At 30.7% G+C, this 24,689-nt stretch overlaps 2 protein-coding genes across 2 annotated transcripts; one reads left to right on the forward strand and one right to left on the reverse strand.

Annotated features, from left to right (window-relative positions):
* Window positions 1–1,705: 1,705 nt before the first annotated feature.
* On the forward strand, window positions 1,706–6,492 carry LOC108781423 (uncharacterized). The gene is made up of 8 exons (XM_018549375.1): window positions 1,706–1,754; window positions 2,025–2,188; window positions 2,414–2,536; window positions 2,605–2,816; window positions 2,906–3,145; window positions 4,879–5,152; window positions 5,323–5,736; window positions 6,115–6,492. Exons 1-8 carry the CDS (start codon window positions 1,706–1,708, stop codon window positions 6,241–6,243), a joined length of 1,605 nt encoding a protein of 534 aa, XP_018404877.1. The 3' UTR covers window positions 6,244–6,492.
* Window positions 6,493–10,606: 4,114 nt separating this feature from the next.
* On the reverse strand, window positions 10,607–20,475 carry mnd (L-type amino acid transporter minidiscs). Its single transcript, XM_018549397.1, has 8 exons — window positions 20,208–20,475; window positions 15,462–15,680; window positions 14,699–14,969; window positions 13,994–14,117; window positions 13,028–13,228; window positions 11,233–11,382; window positions 10,950–11,127; window positions 10,607–10,808 (listed from the first exon to the last, which is right to left on the reverse strand). The coding sequence occupies exons 1-8, from the start codon at window positions 20,473–20,475 to the stop codon at window positions 10,747–10,749; spliced, it is 1,473 nt and encodes a 490-aa protein (XP_018404899.1). The 3' UTR covers window positions 10,607–10,746.
* Between the last annotated feature and the right edge of the window lie 4,214 nt (window positions 20,476–24,689).

Here is a 24,689-nt window from a genome sequence, read left to right on the forward strand (position 1 = left end):
ATCAAGGGTTCATTTTGATCATATGACTTGCATATTGAAATACCGACCTATTTGTTGGTTCCTCCTGCACACTAGAGGCGGAAATGGTTAAGCCCATGGCACATAGAAAAACGTAAGGCCGTAAACGTAATCAGTAAGCGAATTGACCAATCACAGTTGAGAACGTAAGCGGCGGCTGCTTACGTTCTCAACTGTGATTGGTCAATTCGCTTACTGATTACGTTTACGGCCTTACGTTTTTCTATGTGCCATGGGCTTAACAAATTACCGTTACTAGTTATCGCTTTTTAAAAGCGAGAAACACACATTTTTACATAACGCATAAAGCATGTGCATAAGAAATTTCATTTGCCCATTTCCTTATGCATTAGTGACCCTCTAATAAGAGTCTGGCCACCTTCTCCCCGGTTTGTGATTGGTCCGACATTTATCATCCATTCCCGCAAATTTCTTTAAATTTATAAATTGTAAAAATTAATAAATTCGTAAAAATTAAAGTAGAATCAATTACAATTTTTATTTTTACGCAGCAATGTGTGACGTGGGTACGGCCAACGCGATGCTACAAATGCTTTGAATCTTGATTGGTCAATTTGTAAAATTTTACAAATTGACCAATCATTCTTGAAATATATACCAATTCTTTCTTTTGATTGGTCAATCTAACGCTTTAAAGCATTTGTAGTTTGACCGCACTCCCGGTAGCCAATGGAAGTGAACATAATTGGTTGTTATTTACAGATCTAACCAATCATATTCAATCACTCAGCAAGCGTACCGTTGCTTTGCATCACATCACATTTTATTGCGCGGCAAGTGTTTCGTATCTAGTGTGCAGAAACGCGCGCGCACGAATATTGAATAATAATAATAAAATTCAAATTAATAATGTAAAAGTTTATTTAGATTCATTAACTTGTTAAAAGTTATTTATCTAAAATAGTAGCAAAATAGGATCATTTCTATTGTAAAAGTCAAAATTTTAATTTTTTAGAATGTGGATGCAATGTGTAATATGTTCGGGATATTACTTTAAAGAAAAAAGTTGACTTTAAAATCTATACGATGACATTTTTCTTCATTCTTGTTTTGCCTGTGAATAGCTGTAAAAAGTCATAGAAATTTCAGAATTTTAATACAATCTATTTCTGGTTTTTGTGAAAAAAAATCTTTTAATGGAGCGAAAAATATACCAATGCTATTATTTTGATTTTAAGCGAGACTTAAAACTTAAAGCGAAAAATGTCTCTTTTTGGATCCTTCTAATATATTCTATAGGCTTTAAAAAAAGAAAGATTTTTAAGCTTTGCTTAAAATTAAAGTATTATATAACATTGGTACGATTGAGGCTATTAATTAAAGTTGAGATTTTATCTTTTAAAACATCCAGAAAAATCATCTCTTTGGAAGCGGAGATATAATATTTTAAAGATCGGTAAAATTTGACTATGGTCAAAGTCTCATTACAATGCTTTGAGGTATCTTATTGAACAATCAGAAGAAAGAAAAAAATTTACTAATTTATCAATTAAAGATTGCTTCAAAACATTTAGAATAGCATTATATTGATCGTATCCTAATATATATTATATAATATACTTTTCATAGCCTTAATTTTCTAGTTTATAATGTCCATATCTATATACATTCTACATACTTTCTTGTTCGATGTGGACGTTGCCGCGGCAACGAATATAGCATCACAATGGCAGCGATCGAAATATTTTCAAGTTCTGTCACTTACAAGTATAAGAGTAGGATATATTCTTTTGCCTCGATTATTGTCTTCTTATTCATTGTTTTATCTTTGATTACGCCACTTTTTATAATCTACAATACAGGAGGTAAAAATCAATCTGACTTTTGTATCATCGATTTTAGACATAGGTATATGCGGTGATTTACGATAGTATGGGCGAAAAATGTAGCTTTTACAGAACAAAATTACATCTGCGCACAATGCGATTGATCAATCGATGAATTTAAAAACTTACCTTATAATAATTAATTTTTTTAAATTTCAGGTATCTGGATGAAAAATCGGATGCATGCAGAAATGCCTGATGTACACTTCATATATAAATACCTATTACTTGCGGAGGTAGATTCTCTTGAAGAGCCTATCGTGTGTTCCACTTTTACGACATACAAGGAGAATGATATTAAAGATCATTGTACAATAATCAAGGTTGCTTCTTCATTATTTTAATATGTTAAAAAATACAAAATTTGTTTGTAAACACGTTTTATATTTAAATACAAATTTTTTATTCCATTTTTTTCCAATTTTCCTTCCGTTTCTAATTTAAAGATCGTGTATGCAAAATTAATATAATTCTTATTTATTATTGGCGTCAGTTATTTATATTTATTATTTAAGTGTTATTTTTATATTTCAATTTTTTTTATTCAGGTACGAGAGAACGATCTAAACAATGATGGACAGAAAGATTCATTAAGATTTGAAGCTCAGTTTTACACGGACAAGCCAGTGAAATCTCTACGACTTTTGCTGTTCTTCAATTTTCAATTAAAGGTTGATTTGTGCTGTTGATTGTAAATTTGCTGATTACACAGCTTTAACGAATTTTCTTTATTTTATAGCATCTTATCCAAGCGACGATAGAATCTATAGGCGTGTTTAATCAAATATTAAACCATGAGGTTCAGGAGATAAGATTTTTCGGCGATCTGGAGCTACGGCAAAAAGGACTTTTGCGTAGTGAGGGCCTCTACGAAACATACAACCACAGCATAGAATTATCCGATTATTCTCTACCCGAATTGCTATTGTATAGTTTTAACCGAAAGTGTACGTACGTTCATATTTTTCGAAAAAAATTTTGTCAATTAGCATAAACACGTGGAATTATTAAAAGTATATTTATCTTATAGTCTCTGCCAGAATCACGAACGAGCGGGTAACGTGGAGAACAGGCTTCTCTAATGACGAACCTGTAGTCGTCTTTGGCGAATTGTTTTACGTGGAGAATTTTATTTACTATCAGCCGAGCGTGTGGGAAGAATTGAAATGGGTGTGGATCCAATATCTATCGTGCCTACTTGTGTTCGCATATGTGGCTAAACATATCCTGGTATTTCTATTCACCAATAGATACCTGAACACATATATTGTAAGACCATGGATAAATACATAAAAAAATAAACCTATATTTTTTGTGTATACAATTGCTCTGGTGGAAAAATTTCGATGAAATTAATCTACGTTTTGGAACTCTTCAATAAAATTTCAACATTTTAGAAAAATTTCAGTTTAATTTCAGTAAATTTTTATAGCAATTTCGTTAAAATGTTCCAAAATATGAAGTAATTTCAACAAAATGTTTTCATCAGAGAAACATATATCTCTAAATTTTTCTTTTATTTCTCGCTCTAGAATGTTTCATTTCCATTGCCTTTAATTTTAATAATATCTATATTATATTTTTCGACGAAATTTGCTGGTATTTCAGTAAACATTTGAAGTATGCAGTCACCATTTGTTGAAAACAATTAAATTTTGAAATTTTAATGCAAATAATGTTAGAAAATATTCCTGTCCTTAAACCCTTTGATATAAAATTTATTTACATTGATTATGTAATTTTTTTTCTAGAGTGGAAACGTGAAAATTTTTATGTATTTATGTACGTGTTATATATATATATATATATATATATACACGTTGTACTAAAAATTGTTTCACTTTGTATATTTCCGTTCTAAGAAAAAGTTACATAGTTGACTCAACCGATTTATCGATGGAAAAAAAACGGCTATATGTTTGTGCGCAGCTTGCGCTATCAGTCGCGCTATCCTCTTATCGGTCATGCAAATTGGATCGATAAGGGAGCCAACTATGCCATTCACGACGGTAGCGCCGGTATCGTCGTTGACGTCGGCGTCGGCGTCTATCCCTTCAGTCGTTTTCGTGGCTGACGTCGATTGGTGGTTTAACGAGGGTGGAGACTGTTCTTGTTCAGTGGTTGCATCTTCACCGTTCTTGCATATTCCATGTGGTATACAATAGTCTTATGTTGACAATCTGTCAACTGTAAGCGATGTAAGACCGATAATGAGAATGGGTAAGCTCGATATTAGATTATAGTTAATAAATCTCGGTAATATTCGATTCGTTCTGCATAGCCAAAATTCCGTAGAAAGATCTCTGCTCCACACCCTTGTACAACTTTAAAACAAATGCTAACATTGTCGACAAATTTTCTAATGAAAATAAATAATTTTATAACTTAAACAAGATTGATTAATAGGAATTGGCATAATGGATTTTGGCACAGTGAATTTCTCGATGAATTGTTGAAAAATCAGAAAATGTAAACTTTTAAATATTTGAAAAATTATTTTATAAGCATTTATAAAAGTTTTCTACTTCGAAAAATTAAAAACTCAAATAGGAGCTCATCGACATTCGTAAAGTATTTTTAAAATATGTTATCTTCAAGCAAAGTATCCACATTTTCTGAAAATATATTATTATATATATAATTTAAATGACAATATATTTAATCTGTTTAGAGAAATTAATAAATGAATTTTAGAGTTATATTATAGTATAATTAATCGAATTTCGGGAATCATTCTTTATAATATGAATTTGTATATATCATACTATAGGAAAACTTTTTAAAAACCTAAATCATATTGTTTTGTGTTGATTGAAACTCAAACAATTTATACTTTATTGATATAATTTTTCTTACAATACCTTTAATTTCTTTTTTGTGTACAAATTTGTTTAATTTTTCTTCTTTGAAGTATCTAGTCTAAAAATATAAAAAATTAGACATCATTTTTATGCATAAGACAGCTGGTCTTGAAAATTTCTTACGAATAAAAATTTTTTAAACATAGAGCGTAGCGAGACCTTGTAAAAAAACGACACGATACTTTCACCATGTCTACGAAATCCAAGGAAAAAGTGGTAGCTGCCATCCGGAAGCTCTTTCGGTCTTCTGATAAGATAGCTCAGCCGGAGGGAGCCAGTAGCTCAACCAATTCGCCGTCGAGGAGACTCCTAAATCGTCACCACCGTCCAGATGCCGTTACTCCAATGGATGGACCGATACTGGAGAATCCAGATTCCACTCACACTAATCGTAGTTGTTTCTTCAAGGCAAAGAAGTCCGCAAAGGTGTGTGGAATTCTCGATTGATTAATTAGTAACAGATCACAAAAAGGATCTAATCATTGTTTTTCGATAAATAAGCATAATAGAATAGCTTCTGTATCCATAATTCTGTAATCAGATTTTGGATATCCTGAGATAGCCTGAGAATTTCAAACCAGGCTTTACTCATACAGGACAACAACGATTGCAAAGCTGTCTATGACAAGGACATCGGTTTGCGTCGACTAATGAAAGAGTTTAACAGGATCCAAAGAACACAATGCGGCGATTCTACTTTCACCGTGGAGCTTGTCAATGATAACGTCTTTGAGTGGTTTGTTCGACTGCATAAAATTGATCCAGACAGCAAGCTAGCAGCCGATATGCGTGAATTAAAGATACCTCACATATTGCTGCATGTAATTTTTCCAAAGGAGTTTCCATTTGCGCCACCTTTTATGAGGGTAATTTCACCGAGAATCGATCAGGGCTTTGTGATGCACGGCGGTGCTATCTGCATGGAACTCCTTACACCGAGAGGATGGTGCTGCGCGTATAGCGTTGAGTCGATGATCATGCAATTTGCAGCCAGTGTTGTGAAGGGGCAGGTAAGCACTATTTTGGATCTGTACTAAATAATTAATAATTCCAGATACACTGTCTCATGAAAATATATTATAACGATAATATAATGATATATGTAATAGTATTATGTATCACATTATCGTAATCATCTAGAATATCACGGTAGTGTCTCGGCGCTAAGCCAGGCGCAGCGACACTGCCGTGCCTCCTTTACGCGAGTCGGCGAGTATATTATATACAAACATGGAAAATGTTATGTATAGTCCTTTTTCAATCAATTTTTAAAAAAATTAATTTTATCTTATCGTTTATAAATAAAACAAAGGCTGAATTTAAAAAAAATATTGGTCACTGTGTTCATATTGATTTCCTAGATTTATGTGAAGCTTTTATCTCGACAGGCACAAGTGGCAAGAGTATCAAAACCGAATAAGGAGTACAATCGACAATTGGCCGAGGAGACATTTAAGAATCTGGTGAGAACACACGAGAAGTATGGCTGGGTGACGCCACCGCTCGCTGAAGGTTGATTGCAGAATATTTCATCGTAGAAAATTGAAAGAGTTCTGTGTTTTTTGCTTGAGAAGAGGCGCACAAATCGATATGATTTTTTTCCTAATTTTCTGGAGACGCCGGCAATAATTTTTTTGTTGCATTAGGAAAGTCAAAGTGTAATTTTGTTGCTTAATTGCAGCAAGAAGAATGCACAAGTAGATATAACCAGAAAGAGTACAGAGTTTGAACACAGCACGCGTGGAAGTTTTTTTTAGTCATTTTTCAATTTTTGTAATAAAAATACGTAAGAACCTAAAGAGAAAGAATTTCAAGATCTTTAAACAAATTTCCTATTTTTTAATTTAATTACTTGTTCCTTTTTCAGTAATGAAGAAATAAATATATACAAAAGTATATCTCGAATACCAAAGTATTACTTTGATATTTATATAAAAAAAGATACGAAAACACTTTATTAAAGAGATATTTTTTAAAGATCTTGAAATTTTTTTACAAATATTTATATTTATATCATTATGCCAAATTGAAATTATTAAGATTACAATGTTATTCTTATTTACATTTTTTGAATCGATAAAATGTAACCACATAAATAAGGTTTACCCATTGAACATGGAAGCTCATAACGGAATATTCTGTTTCATTAACTTTCGTTTCGATAAAGAAATGAAAAAAAGGAATTGCTCAATAATGTGTATTTGTTGTTGTTATTGTTAAATAATTGAAGAATTGATGGAACATGTACATACGAACAACGAAAATAATACTAAATAGTATGACTGTTTATTCACTTTTAGTTTATGTCAATATTTTTGAAGGGAAAACATATATGTGTTCAAATATTTCCGCAGAAACAAAAGTCTTGATTATGAGCTTCTTCAATAGTTTCTTTTTTTAAGACTCAACAATATACTATCTATTATGTATAAACGGTTTTCTATGCATTTTTTAATCGACTATTTGCAGAAATGTTTTTGTATATACAGTCATTATGTTGGACATATATTGTACGTGCCAAATAAATATATAACAACAAATATAATAACAAATTCGAAATATATATCTCTTCGCAAAATTTCAAATTAATATTTGATCGTAAAGATTCGCGCGACTGTAAACACTCATTGTGAATGAACGTATATCATAAAGTGTATTTATATTAAGAAGAGACCTAATTAATTATTCAATTGATTGATTTTAATATGGCGTCGAGAAGTAATATCTGTACAAGATTTTTCAAAAGTAAGTCTTTTAAAAAATAAAGTGTGTGAGATAAAAATTAAATATAAATAAAATATTTACAAATACATGAGAAACTGTTGTAATTTGACAAGTATTAATAATACTTTTGGCCTATTTGCCGTAGTAACAATAGTTTGACGACAGGCATACGTATACTTTTTTCACCATACAAGTATACAACACATTATAGAAGGACTTCATACTAGTTATATGAAACATTAGGTCCCGGTGAAATGAGTTAATTTTTATATATGTTGTAGCTTGTAATATGATGAACAAAAAATATTACATACACATTACTCAAATAATGGATAGCTCTTGAGTTGCAGTATATCAAAAGTATAAAACTATAGTGTCCAGATAACCAAGTGTCTTAGCAAAATTGTAAATCTATAAATCTTGTAATTATATGTTACTGGTAACTATTTTGTGGATACGTAGATAACCATCTATCTAAATTATTTGGAGTGAAACTTTATTCTTAAGATTAAAAATTGTGCCAATATTGAGAAAGAATGGTTCAATTTTCAATTTTTAAGGATGAGTAGATTTCACTTTTCAAAATGAGATTTACTCTCAAAATTTTAGAAAACATTACCAGCGCAGTTTTACAGCAAGATAGTAGTATTCAATTAAGTTATCAGTAATACATCTTACGGTCCTATAGATTATTATGGAAAACATGACGGCAATAATACGAATTTTTGTGATAACGATTAAAGTTGTCGACAACTTGTTGACAAATTAATACCTAAAGTTGTCATATCACGAAGACAACAATTTGCTAACAAATGCGATAACTCAATTGATGCAATTTAGAATCAACACATACTTATATGCGATTAACATGTCAGTAACAAATAAAACACGCTATCTGGAAATTCACAGAACACCTTTGGTCCGTACTCTATCGCTCAAGAATTATTCATTATACGTGTTATATGTGTACATGACATTTCTTATTCATCATTATAAGTTACAACAATGTAAAAATTAACTCATCAGGACCTAATTTTTCAATAATTAGTGCAGGGTTCGTTAGAAATGACGAATAAAATGTATAGTATAAGAGAGTGCTAATCTTTCCTATCTCCGCTAACAGTTTACAAGCTAATTGCAAGGTATACTTAAAAGTAATTTACAACATCATTTTATCAAATCTGTTGGAATAAAATTGCTATTCAAAGATTTGTTTTTTTTCTCTATAAATTCCTTTAACACTAGAAAGACCGAGGCAGCTAATTTGGCTCCTTGCGAAATTCAAACTGCTATATAACTTTTGAATATATAAAAAAGCTAATGAAAGCATAGCGGCGCAATTAACAAACGCAATTATAAAATCTTACAACGTATATATTAATATAAAAAAATGAATTTATTTGTTTCGCTTCACCTTCGAACAGTTAAATTTTATTTTATGACTGTTGAGAGAAACAATGTTGTTACAAATTATACAGTTTTGACGATAAGTAGACCTTTACAATTTTTTTAAATTTATTTAAAAGTTGACAAATTAAATATTTTACTAATGACAATGATAAGATTCTGTTACTGGCCACCAAATTAAAATTGCAAAGTAAAACATTTGTCGAAACGGAGTCATAACAAAAACTTTTACTATCACGTGAGGATGAATGGTGAAGGAATTGCGAGCGAAGTATTTGATCAAGTTAGAAGATTTAAAATAATTATCTATACATTTCATTTTTTTTTATTTGTTTACGAAAAATTTGGAGTCAAATTGGCTTCTATTAGGAGGAATTTTACTGGGTCTTTCTAGGGGGATAGTCAAATCCAGTCCTTCTAGTATTAAAGTATACATACATATCTATTCTTATTCACACATAATTTGTCATTAATATGTTACTTATGATTATGCCATTTTATATAAATAGCCTATTATTCTGTTTTAAAAAATATGTAATCTGTTTGCTCACATATATATAAGACACATATTTAGTCATTCTTGAATGTAATTTGTCTTACAAAATAATTTCTTATCAATATTTGAACAGTTATCTGATTAGAGTACAAATATTATTTAGACAATAATTGAAAACATGAATGTCATTCGAGAGATTATAAGATTCTTTAGATGGATATTTAATTTTTTAAAATCACTTTCGTTAATTCATGACTTTGTTTAAACTTCTTCATTTATGATATTTAATTTTTAATATACATATATGTTGTGTTAATGTGTGCTTAATCAATATCGTACAGATAGTTAATTCATTTAAAACAGAAAATATATATATATTCTTTAGATAATTGAAAGTAAAAAAGGATTTACTTTCTCAGGTCATTTTTTCCATTGGGAAAAGAAATATGCACTAACTAATTACATAATGTAACGTTGCATGTACGTATTTACCTACAGTTAATCGAAACAGAATCCTTTATACATTTCTCATAAACTTTCAATCGGGACTATATTTACGTATGACGTATACAAACTTTACATTACTCTTTTTTATATACAATTAGGAATTGAAATCAGTATACTTCAGTATATTTCACTAAATTCAGATTAATTTAGATTTAAATGATTAGATACGTGATGATAGTTCTCATAAAAGCGAATAAATAAAATGCTATAATTGATGTAAAGTCCTTAAAAATTTGGATTTATCGAAATTGTATGAATTCTATTGATGTTTAATAATTTTGCTAAATTCTATTTATATTGTGCCTTCATAAATACAACTCTATTATTTTATATTTATGAGCTTGTAAAGTCCAATAAAAATGTGGCACATATACATGTACATATTATGTAATAAAAAAATATTTATCCTAAATATATATATATATTAAAACCTACATTTCGAATACGCCAGGCAGTATCAAGAATTGGCACTCGAATACAATTTACATGCTAGACTGTAGAAATGGCGCGTACAGGCACTTATTAAACAATAAATAATTAGGAATATATGTATATGTATAAAAATTACTTCCGCAAATGTATCTGTATGTATATACATATATATTATATAATATAAAAAGTAAAATGAATCTATCGATGACGGCCGTGCTGTGTCGGTCGCTCGCGCATTATCGTTAATACTTATGCAATCATGCAATAGTTTGATGATAGACAACAATGATCAACACATTGTATCTATTCAGAACTATACATATATTCTATCTATCTAAGAAAAAGTACGGCACGTGCGGAATGCACTCTTAAATTCGAATGTCTCAGTTCGGAGTTTGTCGTAAAGATTATGTGTGTGTGTGTACGCGCGCGTGCGCGCGCGAGTTTTGAGCATTCACTCCGTCTTATCTTCTTGTACGCACATGAATAGTTTTGCGCATGCTATATTGAATTTATCTGCAAAATGTAATAATGACATATAAACATATAGTATACAGCATATATAAATAATATATGTAATATATATAATATTATATATATTTGCATAAATTTGAGCAGCTTGTTCTAAACACAGTTCTAAAGCTCATCTATACTTACGGGATGCATTGATGAGCCAGGCGGGCTTAGTTTTCCAATCGATGAATATACAGTACACAGGAATGCCAGAAAGGATTATGATTATACCCACGCCTACTTCCCATGGCGAGACGTAGCATGGTAAGGTGACCAAGAATGCGCAGATTATGAAGAAAATGATTGGCAAAATGATAGAAACCTAAAGGATAAAATATGCGAAATGAGATTTGCGATTGAATAGAAAAATGGAAGATGCATAGATATAATATTTTATACAAATTAAATATAACAAAATTGCGCGTACCTTTATCGGACGATGGAGTTCGGGCTTTTTGTAACGTAACCACAATAGACCAGACACGGACAGTGTGGTAAATAGAGCCTCAACGAAGCTGACATAATTTATTAGTACGTAGACATCCTCTATGATGAGGAGTATCAGGGTGATAATGCACTAGAAACGGAAATTATAGTTTAACGCTCGGAATTGGAGTCCGACTACAAGAATAGAAAAATTGCTCCGCGTGCGTATCAGCGCTTTTAGAACTGATTGCAAATCGCGATAATTAAAACACTTGATTCCAGATAATTTTATATCAAAATCTAAAATTGACATTTTATTTAAAAAAAATTAATTTTTTAAATTAACTAAGATAGATTTTTAACACGTGGAATTTACGGATATCTAGATTATCTGAATTTCTTGTATTTCAAAAGTTATCGTTGAAATATTAAAAAGATAATTAATATCTCAGAACAAATTACATCTGTATTAAACATCGTACAATTAATTATATCTATATTTTATAGTTAGTATGTTTGCATTATTGTGATAGCGTGACATTTAAGCGTGGTTAAAGACGTAATCGATCCTTTTAATTCGTTCATAGAAAGGAATAGACATCGCGAGCAAACTTCCGCTATTAATCGTCAAAGAGATACGGGGCCAGGGAGCGACGTGAAAGGATCAATTTACCGCTCTCAATTAACGAACCGCAAATCAAAATGTCGAGCTGCATAATAGCATGCCGCTGTGTGTCTGCCGGCCTGCTCTGATCCGGCTGGCTTCGTTTATTTCATTAAGACGCCGGCTTTAATGTAATTTCGCGGGATCCGATTTATACACGTCAATTAATTCTATTCCCGACAATTGGACGGGCCGAATTATCACACACAAAGTGCAGATTACTTCAACGTTAAGTATAATAAAGCTTATCTTTCGTTAAAGATGTGATATTTTCTCTAAAGTAAAATATTCCGAAACACATATACTGCAGCTAAAAGTTTCTATAAAGTAGTTAACAATTATATAGAACAATTTTTCTACAGTCAAAATATTTGGGTATAGTATTATATCGTATAAATGAACAAATGTGGTATTATTGGAATTCGAACAAACAAATTTCATGATAAATTCAATATCTTTGTAGATTAATTCCGATATGTCAATTATTGAAGTGTTCATGATCGTTACAGCTATATAAATCATTGTCACATCCCGTTATCACCGAACAAATGCCACTGTGCAAACATACACACCGTTCTATAATTATGATGATAACGTATATTGATGAAACTCTCTTTTACTAATAAAATAATTTTTTAAAAATTATTCAGTTATCATTAATGATTAAAATAATACTAGAAATAAATATATACATATATTCACTATCAAGATATCATTTTTTAAAATAAGCGACTATAGCACTTAATTATCATAAAATTGAATTCGTGATATTTATTTATTTTATTCAGGTTCTATTCTTAAGAATTAAAATATAAATAGATCAAAAGATCGATGTTATGTGAAATGTATAAAAAAGAGCATTATTTTCAAATGTCTGGATTTTTAAATATTTTCATTACAAATCCTGAATATTGACGAATACAAATAAATTTTGCTATATATAATAAAGAATATTAAATTAATTCTATTATATAAAATTAATTATTTATACTTTTTTTTTATTTTCGTAATTTTATATAATCAAATTAATTAATTTATCCAACCAAATTAATTAGATCGTAATTAATTCTATATAATAAATTCTTTTTAATCATTATTTTCTCTTCACGTTTCATAAGGGTGTGATACTTACGAGGAAGATGAGGGATGGCATCGGTGTTAAATTGCGAACATTAATGAAAGCAATGGCAGTGGGGAGGTGTCCGTTTCGGGCACCGACAAAGAATAACCTGGACGACGCGAAGATCGCGCCATTCAGTGCTCCAAAAGTCGAGCATGCCACAAAGAACGGCATGATCCATGACATAACGCCCAGTAGTTTATCGCCAAAGGTCTAGAAAGGAAATTCTGTTTTAATGCTGGTAAAAGTGGAACAAATCTTGATCACAGCATAAAGTAATTGCAGGATTGCATAATTTCTTCTGTATGAAATGGATTGAATTAAATTGGTGTTTCACTTCTCGCAATACTGTACAAGCTCTTGACTTTTTATCGAGTATCTTGCTTCGATGAAGAGCAGCAACGCACGTGCAAGAAATCATACACAGAAAGAGGGATTTCGATGAAAAGTTTAAAATTTTGTTGAATATCTAAAAATAATTTTATTGGATCACATCAAAATAATTTGTTGGAAACTAAAAAATAATAAGCAATGCTGCAAAAAAATTTGATATTTCAATAAAATCAATTAAAATTTTTAATAAAATTGTTTTAATGGTTTAATTTATTTTTCAGATCTCTTATTCAACAAAATTGTAAACTTTTGCAAACTAACTTTTGTAACTTTTTGCGTTTCAGCAAAATCATTCTTTTTATGTGTACAACACATTCATCTTTATTTACAGCTCAATATATAATATTGCTATAAGCAATTTAATGCATACAAGTTGTGTGAATACTAAAGTTCGCCGTTAAATTTTTTTTTTCCTAAAATTTATTCTTCAAAATTTATATTATTTTTATACATTAAAGAATCAAATAATTGGTTTCTTGGTGATAAAATATTCATGGGAGTGCAATTATTTGACAACTAATCAATCATGGATTAATATTCCGCAATCAAATTAATAACGTTATTAACGTGTAAAAGTGTACTTACAACAGCTACAGCATTCGATGCGAGTATTTCATCCTGTGTGAGTACAACGAAATAGGCGATGTTCGCGAAAACATAAATCACTGTCACCAATGGTAGTGATATACAGATCGCTTTCGGAAGATTCCTGTGAAAATAAAAAAAAACAACAATTATCATAAAAGTTTCTGTAAGTCTGTATTAAAATTTTACGTACGTTATTGTTTTCGTAAATATAAACGCGCTTCGATAATATAACAATGCAAACATTTTTTCCGTATCAATTTCTAATAAAATATAAGACAATATTTTAAGAATAAATAATCAAATATTAATTTTATAAAAACTAATAGCGCAACGTATTACTTTTTATCAAAAATAAGTAAATAACATGATTTGACTTGTACACTGAAAAAAATAGAATAAATTTTAATAAAACATTTTGTTTGAAATAATGTCAACTAAATATTTTCTAAATACAAAGATATTTATTTAGTACAAGAATCATAAATTAATTTGTGATTTTACTATCATTTTTTTATCAAGTAAATATTTATTTACTGTAGATAAATATTTAGTTAACATTATTTAAACAAATATTTATTAAAATTTAGAATCTTTTTTCTTGGTGTATTACTCCGTTTTTTTTATTATAAATTAAAAGAATTGCAATAAGGATACAAAAAAGTTATGGAGAGTTTAATTTCCAATTGTATTTATGACAATTACTTATAGGGATCTTTTAGCTCCTCCGTCACGAAGTTGAGATAATTCCAGCCTGAATAGGAGAATAATCCGGAATAAACTGCCAAAGCGATATAACCTGGTTGAGTATTAGTGCCAGACATCGGATATTGGAAGTTTTCCGTGTGGCCCATGCAGAGCCACCAGACACCGGCTACCATAATGATTATTAGAGCGAAGATTTTGGTGCCAGTAAAGATGTCCTGCACTCTAGTTGCCCATTTAACATTATAGCAGTTAATGACGGTTAACAGACCTACAAATAAAATAGAAAAATTGCCATATGTTGTTGTTGCGCTCGTCGTACGCATGTCGCGGATGATAAATAATCTGACGAGAGTATAAATAATGCTTTTTTGGGTTATATCGAATTATGTCTCATATTACAACTCATGCACGTCAAGATATTTTTGGTCAGTTTGACACTCACACACATATATATATATATATATTACACATATATAATGCAACATTTATAATAATTGATGCAAATGTCTACAATTCCTGAAAAGGATAACGAACAGGTAATAATAAATAGAAGGAATCAATTATATTAAAAGATCTACAATTAACTGAAAGGTTTTAAAAATTATTTCCATAGGGAGTGTTCAAATTTATAAATTATAATTTAATAATTATATAAAAAATAAAAAGAACATAGAGAACACTTCTTGTATTTAATCAGGTCATACTATGTATTTTTTCTATAAATTATTAAAATAAAATAAAAAATATTTATTCATTTTACATGTGATTACAGCAGCGAGTAGTCGAATCGCTGCATACGGCGGCTCGCATCCAGGCCATACAGGTTGCAGTATGTATTGTGCAAACGTAAGGGCCGTGATTGCGTTTCCTGTTGGTACCAAGATGAATAAGGCAACCCAAAGGTAGAGGAATGCTGGCAGAGGTCCGAAGGCATCGCTAATATATGCATAATCGCCGCCGGATTTGGGGATCATCGTACCTATATAAAATTGAGAAAAGATGTTATTTTCTTATTAATTTAGTAAAAAACAAATAAAATTAAAGTTGAAGGACTCTTTATATGAAAATAATAATTAAAACAAGGTGAAGGACAATGAGAGTCAATTCGTAAATAAACAAAAAAGCGATTATAACATAAAAATTATAATATGAATTTTTAAAGAAAAAGAATACAATAAAATACTTAGCCGCTTTAGACACAATTAAAAATTAGAATATCGGTCAATATATAATAATATAAAAAATTTTTTTTAAATTAATAGAAATATATAAATTAAGATAAGAATATATAAATTGAACACAAAAAGTAACATGACATAAAAAGATATAAGTATATAATGTGCACTATACATCTACAACAAGAAAATAGTGCAATCATGTTTTATATCATTATTTTTTGTTTATCTATTTAGTATTTATATTATTTATGCAGAATTTCGTTAGAAAGCTCGGATGGGCGGAGAGATACTATATCAAATCGATTTTCGTCTTGAATATTGCGGAAGGTTCAATGCTCGGTTCGATGTATCAGGAATCATTCGATTGAAAAATATCGCTATTATTCATTATTCATAGTGGATAACACGAGTAACATTGTTTAATTATCATCAGGTCACGAATTAGGTCGCATATATACGTACGTGCGTGCAATGCTGTGTTATTGCATTTATCGATGCTCAATGCGCATTAAAATGACTTTGTTCCCTTGCAAATAAATCCTAATGCGATAACCAATCAGAAAATTAGTCCAATGTGTTATAAACCAATAAATACCGCTATTAAAATTCACCATTAATAAAAAATTTGTTCCAAAATAATATTTGACCGTATTTTATTACGTGTAATATTTAAAAAAAAAAAACATTTTATATTCTTACATTATAGTTTCACGTTCATTGGCGAAGCCGCGTGACTCAAATTCTGAGATGTGTTTTTTCTTATATTTTCTATTTTCTTCTTTTGTCTTTTCTATCTTAACTATTAAGCTTGTAGTTTAACATGTTCCCTACAGCTTGAGTTCTCGATGAGATCAACTCACGCTGAACTTTATATTTAGGTTGAAAGATGGTTATAAAAAAGAAATATTTTATGATTATAAAATTAATATTATACGTTACATACGTAAATACATAATTAAGACGTATGTTAAGTATCATATAATATACCGTGAGTACCAATTATCCATGTGGCGGCGATTAGTTTTTCTCAAGAGGTAAACTGTTAAAGGCATTGCAGAATTAAGGCATAACTTAAGAGAACTGTGTATTATAATAAACGATATGATGTTATGCATTAGAGTATTGTAGAGCATTACTATAGCATTAATGGACATTACTAAAGCATCATAGAAAATTGGACACAACTTGGGCGTTATTGGGTATAGACATTTTGTTCTTTGTTATTTTAAATTTATTTTTTATTTGAGCCCTATATGTTATATTCATATACATGTAATTATATGTTCAATATCAGAGTTAAAAAAATTTTTTTTCATTTATATATAAATATTCTATATAAGCAATATATTTTTGTGAATAAAAAAAGTAAAAATATGATTCTCACTTGGTTCATTTCAATATCCTCATAAATAGAATTTTTATAAATAAAATAAATTAGGTGTGCATCTTGTTTGGCTCAGATATCTAAGTTGGAAAATCGATATTGATTTCAAGCAGATCAAATTAAAGTTACAATTACAACTGCAGTGACGTCAAAGAGAAAATATGAAATATTAAAAAACTTAGTGTTAAAAACGATGAATACTCAGTATCGATAATGATCAGATAATGTTGTTAATCGATCGTCAATGATTATATTGTCATTTAATAAACTTCGATTTTAAACGATGATCGTTTTCATAATCAATTTTTAATATCGGAAGTTAATTTTTGTGCCTTTTAGGTGTGGCGGTGCAAAATAGCGAATTTATAAGTCAGATATAAATTTACATATTTATAAGAATGTAAATATATGTATTATAATATGTATCATAACTGAAAATAAAACACGGAAGTACCTTACAACATGTAATTAAGCTCTCTCTCTCAATAATATTTTGTTGTACTTAATGCATAAGCAACCTGATAATTATAACATTTTTTTATCAGTAGATAAAGTATAGACTGAAGACACGGTAATGTCTCGAGATAACGAGAAACTGACGGTGAACTCATTTCAAATAACAAATCTCAATTAAATAATCCTTCAAACAGGAAACTATGTGCTGAAAATTTAGATTAAAAATAATCGGTAAGATAAATAAAGTATATGTTACATGTGTCTTATTGTTAGTTTAAGTTCCTTATTATCATGCGCATGCGCATGAAAATATTTTACTAAAATACAAAAATTACTAATTTACGTTATTTTCTAATATTCATAATAGTGATTAGAAAAAATTAATCTTCCCAAAAATGTTTTTAAAACTATTCGAACTTCTTTCTTTTATATTCATCGTAAAATTTTAAACTATAATTTTATAAAACAAAATGTTCATAGTTCAAAAATGTTTAAATATATTATCCAAAGTTATATTATTTTTTCATATTTCCTTTTCTGTTAAAAAACAGTCATGTAATGAATTCGCTTATTCTCTCTTAAGTTATTGTCGGCAAATTATGAACATGGAGATATCATACGAGAAGTGTAAGCATCAGCATATGGCAGTGCTGAGACATGAGACGGCAGTGCCACGTGCGCATACATATCATATCGTTGTTGTAACAGTATCGTTGAGTAAGAAACAAAGAAATCATATACCAAACAAATAGAAAAAATACATACTTATGTTTCTTGGGACTAAAAATATCTCAAATTAATAAATATAGCAGAGAGAATATAGAACTTTTAAATATAGTAATTCTTTTTAAAAATAACTTTAGGTAATATTAATATAGACAAACTCTTCTATATTAATATTACCTAAAGTTATTTTTTAGTTAATACGGTTCTCTGATTGGTTCGGAACGTCAAGCCGGTGCTTAAGACGTTGCGAACCAATCAGAGAACCGTATTAACGTCTTTAGACATTGCTTAAGTTGATCTTTAGATTAAGAACGGACTATGGATTCCGGACAAAGAATAGAAAGACTTATGTATCAAAGAATATATAAAATGATATTATCATATCATTTTATATCGATACATATAAATTATAATGTTACATATAAATTATATGTAAGCTTACGATTCCACAGAACGCTATATTCCTAAAAAGCCAATTTACATAATTACTACTTTACACCTTAATAATATCAACGACAGTGTTATTTTAGAAAATTTTTGTAGCTTTATCCGTGTTGTAACAACAAAACGTTGTAAATTGCTGTATTATAATATATCTACTTTTTTTTTTCGAAAATATAAAATAATTAAGGCTGAGTCGTTCCACTTTTCAGTAAACTTCAGTTCACTGTCTTACTTTCTTACTCCCACATGCTTTTACTTTTTGTTTCTCTGGTAGGTAAATTATCATATAATTCATCTGAACATGAAATAACCGGTCCTAAATGTAATAGATTTTTAAGCCTTAAGTCTTAAGAAATGGACGAATCGTAGTCAATTATTCTTCTCACATTCAACTGTAATTGGACAAATTTCTTACGGCTTGAGGCTTAAAACACCTATTGTAAATTCGGACTAATCCGGCGTCGCCTACAATCCGAATAAGAGTAAGAAATTGATTAATCATAGTCGATTATTCTTCTCACATTCAACTGTAATCGATCAATTTTTTATTCTTACATACTTCTTATTTCGTGTATTGTAGACGATACATTAGAGTGCTTATTATAATAAGCGAAATTTCGCGAAAAAACGGAATTTTAGAAAAGTAATATACGATTATAGTATATATTATACAAATTCATGTTGAATTATTTAAGCATTAAAGATCCAGCTTCGATCGTTATAGACCTTTACATTTTCAGCGATAAAAAGGATCATATGATCAAAATTGATGCTTGATGTTCGTCAATTTTGATCCTTTTTGTTACTAAAACGGTCGGTTAGAGCGGTTCATAAAATTATACCTTTATCCTGTTTATTTATTCCTATTAGTTAAAGATTAAATAATTTTGATTGGCCGTATTATTTTTTCAAGATTTCGTTTTCCGGAATTCCATCTGTAATGAGGAGACACCCTTACACAGCTCTTGCACACAGAACACCAGTAACCAATCAATTTACCGCTTTTCAATAAAAGCAAAGATATGATTGGTTACCGCGCGTCTACTTCCACAGCGCGGCAAGCGTTAAGCTACGTCTAGCGAGTTTTTCAATTCATCGATTGATCAATCGCATTATGTGCAAATGCAGCTTTTATATGGAACAAAATTGTGTCTGTGCACAATGCGATTGATTCAATCGATGAATTAAAAAACTCGCCCGTCCTGGAGCCATATTACAGAATCGATATACTAATCCCATATTTTAAATTCTCCTTTCTCGTCGAGCGCGTTATATTTTAAATTTCAAAGCAACCGTTCAACAGAATTTCATCACTTACCGAGCTCGGCGTAACATAGCGCTCCGATAAGCGACAGGATCCCGGAGAAAATCCAGACAATGAGAGCCTGGCCGACGCTACCACTGTTCCTAAGCACGCCTTTGGGCGACACGAAGATACCGGCGCCGACGATGATACCGACGATGATCGCCACGCCGTTCCACAAACCCAACTCCTTTTTCAATTTGATACCCTCGTCGCTGTTAGATCTCGCAGCTTTGGACTGCGACAGCACCAACTTTTCCGCCGGCGCTACCTTATCCGGCATCTTCCGTGCGTCGTGTTAAAAGTTCTTTTCGAAATCGGAGCACGCGCGCGCTCGCGCGCGCGCGCGAATGTCACGCACGTTTTCACGCAACGAATCGGAGTGCTTGGGCAACGATTGTCGCGGCGGCGTGCCGCGTGTGCACTACCGCGGCTGCACGCGATGCGGTTAGCGGTGACATATGTGAAGAAGACGGAGGGAAAGCGGAAGCTAAGGAAGATATAAAGCGGAAGAGAGAGAGAGAGTGGAAAATGGAGAGAGAACAGAAAAAGTAAGAAACGCACGCGCTCTCGCGTATCACCACGTGGCAAGAAGCGTCTTACGCGACGGATACATACACCTTACGTGTTACGTGCCGGGCCGCAATTGCCGAACTGCCCGTTGCCGCGCTCGTTTCTTCTGACCGCGCTCGCCGGTACGCTCACCATACCATCTCCTACCCTTTGACTTGATTCGTCGGCGATCGAACTGACGCGACGCTAGCGGCTAGCGACGGTCGCGCGCGAACACGCGCGCCCATTGGCGCGGACGCACTTATTCTGACATCTCGTTGGTGGGGCGTGTGCAGCTTCGAAATTCGTGACAACGCTTTTCTTCTTCGTGTCTCTGAAAGTACCGATGAAAAATCAAAAGCAAGTACGGTGAAAATAATAAAAAAATCCACTCAAAAGTTCTTTATATCGTATCGATATTTCACCCGGTCTTCGTTGATCTTCACTAAAACAATGCATAAGTAGTTTCAAAATAATGTCGAAACTAATCGCATTGAAACTTATAACATTTCCTGAAGATATAATTTCTTGTTGACACCTCAGTTTTCTTCGTCGTTTAAAATTTTCCAGTCTTTTAAAAAATATAAACATTGTCCACAACCATGTGTATATAAATTTTAGTTAACAACGCAAGTATATATTGTTCCACAGTTTCTCGACGTGAACTTGCACACTCCAAGATATTCAATATTAGCAGCGCTTTTTTCCAATTTCATCAGCAAGATACTGACCGTTTCTACGCCACTGCGCCTACCTTAAACCTTACGTCTTACGAGTGTCCCAATCCGTATTGCATCATGAATGTACCGCACACCTGCGAAAACGGTAATCTTACGAAACATACACGAATGAAGACAATGTCTAAAATTTCATTTAAAATATACACAAGCATACATATATAATAACTAAGTAGGTGACAATCGTATAAGAATTTCTGTAAAAAGATTGTCGCGTCAGCCATTCAAACTTGATAAGATTGCTTTAATATTTATTCCTTGCATAGGCGTATCCAAAATTTTTTGTCGAGGAGAAGGATTTTTATTCTTTTATTATATAAACTCTTTTTATTACATAAATTCTTCTATTATCTAAATAACAATTTTTTGCTTTATTTAATTGATTTTTTTTGTATTTTAATTAGAGCTTATGTATGTCTCTTCGTTCTGATTTTAAATGAAAAAAATATTAGATTTTGTAAATCAAATATACACCTAACTTTTATTTTTTTGTCCTAAAAAAAGTATGAACAAAACATAGTTATTATAATAAAAACAATATGTATTGTTCTTTAATATTGCTATTGTTATTATTATTACATAATATTATAAAGCGCTTGTACAAAAACAATAGAAACTATTCTATGATTTCTATTTCTATAAAAACAATAGAAATAGATAAGATAAATTTTATTCAAGAAATTTTTTCAAAAAGGTTAAGCGATTACACTTACATGGTCTTAACGAGGAAAAAATATTTTATGCGATAGCAAAACAATTTACACAAATTTAAAAGTCAAGTTTATGTACAATTAAAAATGAAAAAATTGATAAAAAATTTTGGGGGTTTTAAACCCTCCAAATTCTTCTCCTCCCCTCCTCTCCCTGGATATGCCTATAATTTTTTGTAATTGAACGTTTTGCATTTATCATCCTTTTTTCTCTGATGTTTAATTATGCATATTTTTATATTATGTAACAAAAATGATACTAAAAAAGTTTCTAGTTGAAAATGGATAAACTAGAAAATTTTGATCAATTAGAATTTTAGTTATCTCAACTAGAATTATAATAAATTTAATTTAAAAAATCTGATTTATTTATTTTCAATCAGAATTCTAATTAATATAGCAAGATTCTTTTCCAAATAAACAGTACTATGTCATTTGTATTATATCTCTAATGTATCGTTAGTTATGATAAAGTTTTTTATACGAAATAGTTGCGTACGGTTTACAGTACTTAATTCCCATTAGTTTATTTCCTTATTTGATATTTTTGTAATTGATCTCGATAAATCTTTGTGAGTTGATTTATGATTCTATCCGAAACAATTACAACGATCTCTGTGGTCAGACGTTAAAAAATTAGAAGAATGCACTGATAATGTTAATACAGATAAGCTTATCTCATACATTTTAAAATAATACCACAGACTATAAGTTTGTAGATAATATACATAATTCAGATAGCACGCACATCTCAATTAGTGTATATATTTATCCGCTTTGTCGTACAAAAAATTTTTTATGTGTATTAATTGACTGCAGAACAGAGAGGTTTTCGAATTTTTCTATCCTATAGTCAAATCAACAGGTTTGAAAAGTTTGTCATACAACAAAAACAGATTAATGTAATATCATTTTTCATTGGCAGAACTAATATACGCACTCAGCGCACTTTAAAACCGTTGTACACAAATCGATTAAAAAATATATGTTTAATATTTCTAAAGTATATAGAAACGAATTAAACCGCAAAATTCTCAATACATTTCATGGTGCTATTTGATAAAATATGTACATTAGCCATTTTGTTAATTATAAGATATCTTACTTTTACATTTAGATTATTATGGAATAGTGTATGATGGCTTTAATGTGTACTGAGAGCGCATCAATTCTTTGCCAATAAAAAACGCTTTAATATTAATTTTAAACATGTAGCTTATCTCGATTTTAGAGACATAGACGTTTTGTTTAGGATTAGAGATTTATTATTTAAATAGAAAACACATATTAAATTTGTAACTTTGGAAATTTGTTATAATATTATAGATATATGTATGTGGGAAGCAGACTTTCAAAATTTATAATTTTCACAACGAAAAAGAAAGCCTCAAGGAAAACTATGTTTCATTTCACCGTAAACATTCACCCACGAGTATTCTTTGCGCCCTCGTAACTCCGCGTTAATCAAACGCATTTAATCGATGCGCCAAAAATTGTTTATTCGCAAGAATCGTTCGCGCGGTGATTACGCGGGCGCGAATCGCACGAAGTGCGGCGCGATACTCGCGACGTACAGTGTCTCGCAGCGATTTTCACTCGCATTCGAAAGTCGCGGCGCGTGCCGCCGCGTACGAAGGATCATATTTCGCCGTGAGGAAGCATGATCAGGATACACGCACGCACGGAGTACAGTGAGGCTGGCGGTGTACTAAAGCGTCTCCCGTGTCCAAGCGAGTCTTCTTGTCGAGATCATCATTCATGGCATTGGCGCGACGCGAGTTGAAATGCACAAATGCTGCAGCAAGCATTGAAATAAGCTCCATGCGGAAAATATTGCATGCGCGGAACATTTCTGAGAAATGCTTTTTGCTTGAGAAAAGTTTCCACTCTCTCATGCTGTCATACCTTACTAAAAGACGCGTATCAAAAGAATAGAAAATAACTGATTGATGCGAAAGTGTGTACGGACATAACAATTAAAAGATGATCAATTAAAATATTAATTATTAGTGCAATATTATCATTATTGCTTTTTTCTTTTTTTTTAAACATTCTTATAAAGTTTTTATATTACATCATTTTATAAATATATAAGATATTATTCATTTACTGTAATAACTACAAAGTTGTCATTTAATTTCTTACAAAGAAGAACGGAGACACATAAAGAAAGAAAAAATTTTAAAAACATTTTAGAAGAACATACATTTATTCCTATATCGCATATTCATCAGTTATTACACCAAAATTGTGTGTATTTTAAAATTAATATTACAATATTTTAATGGTTCAAAATATTCAAATTTATTTTCTGGAATATTTTGTATTTTGAGTTGTGTTATTAATGTGTTTGCATTGCTTGTACCTTTTGCGCTTAGCATCTCTGCTTTTTTTCTCTTTTTTTTTAGCATCAAATATACATTTATCTCATTTTAAGTGCAAACATTTATCAGGATTATTTAAGCAATGCAAGTAAACTTATTGTTATAATCAATGTG

This window comes from Cyphomyrmex costatus, unplaced genomic scaffold, assembly GCF_001594065.2.
Source record: "Cyphomyrmex costatus isolate MS0001 unplaced genomic scaffold, Ccosl1.0 scaffold815, whole genome shotgun sequence".
In the NCBI taxonomy this organism is placed as follows: Eukaryota; Metazoa; Arthropoda; class Insecta; order Hymenoptera; family Formicidae; genus Cyphomyrmex; species Cyphomyrmex costatus.